The 6,000-nt window shown below is 50.6% G+C and overlaps 1 protein-coding gene across 2 annotated transcripts in view; it reads left to right on the top strand.

The window, feature by feature from the left end:
• Positions 1–672: 672 nt before the first annotated feature.
• The window catches only part of LIN7A (lin-7 homolog A, crumbs cell polarity complex component), a 51,119-nt gene continuing 45,791 nt past the window's right edge, over positions 673–6,000 (top strand). The window contains exon 1 of one of the 2 annotated variants that reach the window (XM_065041589.1): positions 673–1,441. In XM_065041589.1, the coding sequence (XP_064897661.1) occupies positions 1,162–1,441 (280 nt within the window). In that variant the 5' untranslated portion in view covers positions 673–1,161. The remainder of the gene's footprint in view (positions 1,442–6,000) is intronic. The other variant, XM_065041580.1, reaches the window with a different exon arrangement.

Below are 6,000 nucleotides of genomic sequence, written 5' to 3'. Positions count from 1 at the left end.
TTTAAACTTCCCTAATTTTAAAATGGCCAAATGTATTTTTAATCTGCTCTGAAAACTTTTAATGGCAAAATTTCAACAGCTTCCCTAATTGTCTGCACTAGTACTTAAATACCGCTGCAGTTGAAAGCTTTTATTGACATGCAACCTCAAACTGCTGTACTTTCAAGTCCCCTGTGGTTTGTCAGATCCTGCCAGGTAAGGAGAACGCTACTTTCCCCTTCAGAGTGATGTTCCACCCTGTCCCAGCGCTCCTTGAGCAAACACAAGACCACAGGTACCACACAGGGCCACAGTTGAAGTGGACACCATTCCTTGCTCAGCCATTCTTTACATTGTCGTCCCTGGTAGGGAAGGCAGCAGAAACTCCCTGAGACTCTTCTGTGGTGCCAAACCTTCCTCAGATGGCAGCTGATCAGGCTCTTTTTGCTTCATGGGAAGGACAAAAGTAAACAACCAGAGGGCTGCTGGCAAACCTCACAGAGCTCTAGTGCCAAACTCTACCTTCACAGTCTCCCGCGAAGGCCTCCAAGCTCACACAAGCTGCAGCTGATCTACACGAGGCGGACACATGTCCATGACCAACCTCTTCCCCTGTAACTTAAGGACTCAACCCCACGCTGCAGGGTGAGCTTTACAACAGGACGCTGGGTTTCCTGAGGTTGCGCAGTTTCTTCGGAAAGAGGTGACGACCGGATTGAAGGCGAGTTTGATCCGTCCAAAAGGGCCACTCCAGGACACGGCCTCTCGGTCGACGACCTGCCCGGGGGCCAGGTGCCTCCTCTCCCGGCTCGGCACGCTGACTTCCATCCCTTGCCGCCAGCCCTCAGAGCTGCGCCTCACCCAGGCTCACCACCCCCCCTTGCCGCAGAACAGACCCCCAGCCCCGGGACGGGGCGGTACGTCCCGCCCCACCGCCCCCGGCCCAAGCGAGGACGGGCCGCCAGATCCGGCCCCCGCCCGTCCTCCCCGCCCCGCGGCGCTGCGGAGCTCTCCGCCCTCAGCCGCTGCGGCACCCCGGGGCGGCGGGACCGGCGGCGACCCGCCCCCCACCCCCGCGCACGGCCCGGGCCGCCTCGTCTCTTGCGGGTCCCGGATCTCTGCTCCGAGGCGAGCGCGGTGAGACCGAGGCCTCCCGCCAGGCCAGGCTCCAGCACCGCAGCGATGCCGGCAGCCCGCTGCGGGCCCCGCCGGGCCGCCCTGCGCCCGCTGCATCGCGGCGCCCCGTCTGCGATGAGCCGCCCTCTCCTGGGCACCTTCTCCGCCCCGCTCGCCTCCTCCTCCCACGGAGCCACCCTCCTCCTCCGCCCCCACTCCCTGCCAGCCTCCTCCCCGCCCTTCCCCGCACTCCACGCCGGTGCCGAAGCCGCGCGTCACTCGGGCTCCAGCCCCGCCGCAGACATGGCGACACTGACGGCGGTCCAGCCGCTCACGCTGGACAGAGGTAAGCGCGGCTCCCGCCCCGCAGCCGCTCCCCGCCCCGCCGCCCCGGCTGCCCCAGCGCCCCGCGCCCTGCCTGGGGGCCGCCGCGGCAGAACGCAGGGTCTTCCCCCGCAGCCCCAGCTCGGCGAGCGCTGCCGCGGCGGCTCTCCCGGCCCCGCGGTGCGTGGGGCTGGCGCCACCGGCTGTGGCGGACGGCGGTGGGGAGGCGCCTCCCGGCGGGGCTCAGGTGGGAGGGCGGCAGGAGAGGGATGAGAAGGAGGAAATAAAACTTTGTGCGGGCGGCGGGGTTGCGCGGGGGTACAGCCGGCATCTCTCCGGCGGGAGCGCCGCGGTGCCGGGGGCGCGGGATGTGGCTCCGCGGCCAGCGCTGCGCTGCGCTCCGCCGGGGACGCTCCTCGGTGCCCCCGCCGCCCCCGCTCTGCGAGGCTCCCCCGTGGGCGCCCGTCCCTGTGGCTCAGAGCCGGGGCCCCCGCGCCGCCGCCCCCGCGGGTGTCTCGGCAGGACTTGCTCCCTAGTGGGGGCAGCGGCTCCGGCGGCGGGTTGCGAGCTCGCACCTCCCGAGGACACTGTCGTTTGCTGGCAAAATGTGGCGTTTTGTGGGGCTGGCGGCCGGGGGGGGGGGGGGGTGTGCGGGAAGGGGCGCAGCGACTGCAATTTGTGTGCTCGCTGACGTTAATGATGTTACCCTACAAAACAGCACATCTGCATATTGCTGGAGACAACTACTCGGTCCGGGTGGAGAGAGCGGTTGGTGTTCTGCTAGCCTGGAGTCTGTGTCAGTAGCCTTACCGAGGCAGTGTAAGAGGGTGCTGAAATCTTGAAGTTATGTTAAAATTCAACTTTTGCCTCCATGCTGTAAAAATTGGACCTTTCCCTCACAGTGCATTTGTGTCCGTAATAAGGCTCCACAGAAATGTTATCGTATTTCTGTGAGTTACAGAGGAGAATAACTTAACAGTTCTGATTTGTTTTGCTCTTTTGGCTTCATCAGTTATGAGAGTTCCAGCAGCTCCTGATAGAGCATCCTGAATTGCCAGGGTGTCCTTCTTCCTAATTTGCATCCAGAGGCTCCAAGAGCCTCCCAGCACCTATAAATTGTGCGCTTTTAAAAGCATGATTAAGGCCAGTGCCTTCGTTTTTAAAATGTGTTTGGGTTTGGTTTTTGTTTGAGGGGTTTTTATGTTCTTTTGGTTTGTGGGGTTTTGTTTGTTTGTTTTGTTTCATTTTCCTTAGGATTAAGGTGGGGTTTCGAAGCAAGGTAGGGAGCTTCTTGCTGCAAATCCTAGGCAAAAGAAACCTGATGAACGGAGTTTCAAAATAATAAGGCAGGGGTTGGCACTTCTACTGGAAGCCACTTGAGAGCAAAACAGCCCACAGAGTGCTTGAAATACAGTTTGCTGGATGGCTTAAATTCTGACATTGGTAGAAAAGGAGAATCTAAAGTTATTCTTACTGAAATAGAAAAATGCTGGCATGCACTTTAAATTAAACTGCTCAGAAATCCACTGTGTAATCTACAGTTTCACCCTAATACTGTTTTCAGTAAGCAGGACAAATCTATTTCCTGGCAAAGCGTTGAACAGATGGCAATCCATTAGTAAACCTGGCTTTTCAAAGGAAAGTATTACTATTTCAGAATTACACTTTCCTTTTCATTACTAAAACTATGCTTTAAAAATCCACAATGCGCAAAAATGCAAATTAGTCCCAATTTAAATATAAGCATCTGTTGTCTGGGTCCAGGATATGCCTAACCATTTGGCAGTGATGCCAACATTACAGTCTCCTTGTTTGTTGGCCAGGGCTTTTGCTACTAGTGCGAGGGAGATAAAACATCACAGAATGGTAGGACCTGACATGCAAAAGGAAAATACAGACAAGAAGAAATAGTTTTAAATACTGCACCTGGCCTGCAGAAAGCCATTTAGTTAGAGGGATACACTTTATCACCTCTAACTTGTTGCTGCTACTTGAACTGAAGAGGGTAGGCTGAAGCAACCCCAGAACTAACTAGACCAAGCCTGTGCTTCCAAATATTTCCCCTGTAGTCTTTCTTTCACAGCCATGGAAGAGGGAAAGTGCTATGTGGTGAGATTTTCCAGATTTCTGTTGCTTTTATTAAAGCGGACACAGCTATGTTGACTGTCATTGTGCTTTGCACAGCTCTGCTGTGATCTAGGCACAGCCCTGAAAAGTCTTGTACACTCATATCCACTTTGCCGTGTCCCATGGAGAGCTCAGCGCAGCAAGAAAATAGCAAGTGTTTCAGGAGAGGCAGCATTAATAACATTGCACTGCTGAGGGAATTGCTGCTTGATCTCAGGCCAGGAAGTGTTCTGCATTTCGCCCTGCTAAAGATCACTGAAATGGTAAAACATTGTATAGCTACATACACCAGAAATCTGAATTACACTCTGATGTGGTCTCTTTCTGGACAAAACATATACACTGTATTCTAGTGCAGTGGTGGGAGCTTTCTTAAAGCCTGACATAAATGGACTTCAAAAGCTGTATGGTAAAATGAATTACCATTTAAAGGTGAAGGGCATGTTGTGTGTGAATGATTGAAAGCCAATTACATTCTGGAAGATTACTTCAGTCCAAAGCACAAGAATTAATTTCCTTAATTCCTGTCATCATGTGCCTTTCTACCTGCACAAATGTGTGCAAGTGCCATTAGGGCTCTTTAATATGTAGAACAAGTTCACAAAATAATGGAAATTTTAATCACTTACAATTTCATCTCGAAGATTTTTGTCTGACCTTTGCATGGTTGCTCTGCTGGGAGGAGGTGAGGGAATCAGCAAATGTTTCAGGGAGGAAATGTAAAGCAGTGGAGCTACATGTGGGTACCACTTCAGGATGGCCCCAGTGTTTGGGAGCTTTGTGAAGGGCAAGAGCCTGCCTGTCAGGCATCTTCCAACAGCCAAGTCTTCTCTGTAGAAAAGTGCACCCTTCCTGTCTTCATTGAGAATTTCCTACATTTTGAATCAATACCACACCATCAGTAATCGCCAGTGTCCATCAGAACTAACTGGGGAAATTTTTGGGGCGGATTCAAATCTTAAACCCTGAAGGTGTAGGGAACTATACCTTGTTCTAGGTTGGGAAGGAATGTTACAGTGCTGTCTTTCATAAATGACAAGCAAAACAAGTAAGGTTGGGCTTTTTTTTCTTTTTTTTCATCTTATGTTGAAGGCTAGGGATTTTTAAGCATGTTCCCAGCTTAATTTACCTCTATTAAAATAAACAAAGCAGTCACTCCAAACCAAAAGGGAAATGTTTCAAAACACCTATACAGTTGTTTTTTTGCTTCTTCCATAGGTATGTCTTTAGTAAGAACTTGGGTGAAACTGATTTCGATTACAGAGAGCTCTGGTTGCAGTTAGTTGGCATTTTCCAACAGTATTTATTTGGATTGGCATACCACTTGTCACATCTTGTGTGTCATCCTCTACGTGGCGGCGGGCAGGTCTGCCTTCGCCTCTCAATGTCCTTTGTCTTCCACAGAGGCGTTGCCTCAGCCTACCCCGTGACCAGCAGTTGCTGCCTTCCCCTTTGTTATCCAGAGCCCATATCTCCTTTGCGTGCTGTCTTCTGTTGCCTTGCTCTTCTCAAAGCCTTACTGTGGTTGACTTCATCACTCTGTGCATTGCCCATAACCTTTACCCATTTTTACTGTTCAGCAACCCAGTTTCCTCCTCTAATCCTCAGATCTTGTGCTGTCCCATGACCATCAGCACCTCACCAGCTTGATGTTGTCTCAAATGCTGCATGCACATCCAGTGGCAACATTCTTTTCTTCTCCAAGCATCTCTTCGAGCCAGCTGAGCCTCCTCACGGTTCTCCGAGGACCGGCCATGAGTTCCTGTGTGCTGCAGATAAACATCATGAGCAAATAGAAATCAAAGGAAGTTTGTTGTGGGTGAAATTGCTTAAAGAGTGTGTTAGCACACTCTGATGGAAGCATTTTCTGCAAGTGCCATTACACTCCCAGAAATATGTAGGGAGGGAATAGATTTCTGTGCTTCCCTTGGCACACGTTTTAGGAGTGGTCATATGGAGGCCTGCAAATTGAAGCAGACATCCTTCTAGCTATGCATAATAGATGTTCCACTCTTATCTGAACTTCTTTATTTTGCTAAATGTCTGGAAAACTTTTCATAAAGCTTATCTTACTTTGAATTTTACTTGTTCTCTTCCTTTCAAGATGAAAATCTGTTCTGAAAGAAAACTGACCATGCATTGGCTCCGATTGTTGTAAAACTTCAGTCCTTGTTCCTCTCTGCACAGGACCCTGAAAGTGGAAGCTTTAAAAGAACACTTTTCAAAAGTTCTTCTTGTTTTCGAAGAAATTATACAATTAGCCCGTACATCTCATGATTAAGAACAAGGGAATATATTTTCATGTGAAGGGGGGCTTTCAGCTGTCTTTTTTTAATAATCCATGTCCTGTTATGTTTTTCTTTATATAGTTACTATTCATGTCACTGATGGTTTCAGTTCTTCATGTGACTGAGGTTAAAAGAAGAAATTTGAATAGACTGAATATACAGTGCT

The sequence above is a fragment of the Columba livia genome, chromosome 1, assembly GCF_036013475.1.
Source record: "Columba livia isolate bColLiv1 breed racing homer chromosome 1, bColLiv1.pat.W.v2, whole genome shotgun sequence".
NCBI classification, from domain to species: Eukaryota; Metazoa; Chordata; class Aves; order Columbiformes; family Columbidae; genus Columba; species Columba livia.
This window is presented reverse-complemented; position numbering and strand designations above follow the sequence as displayed.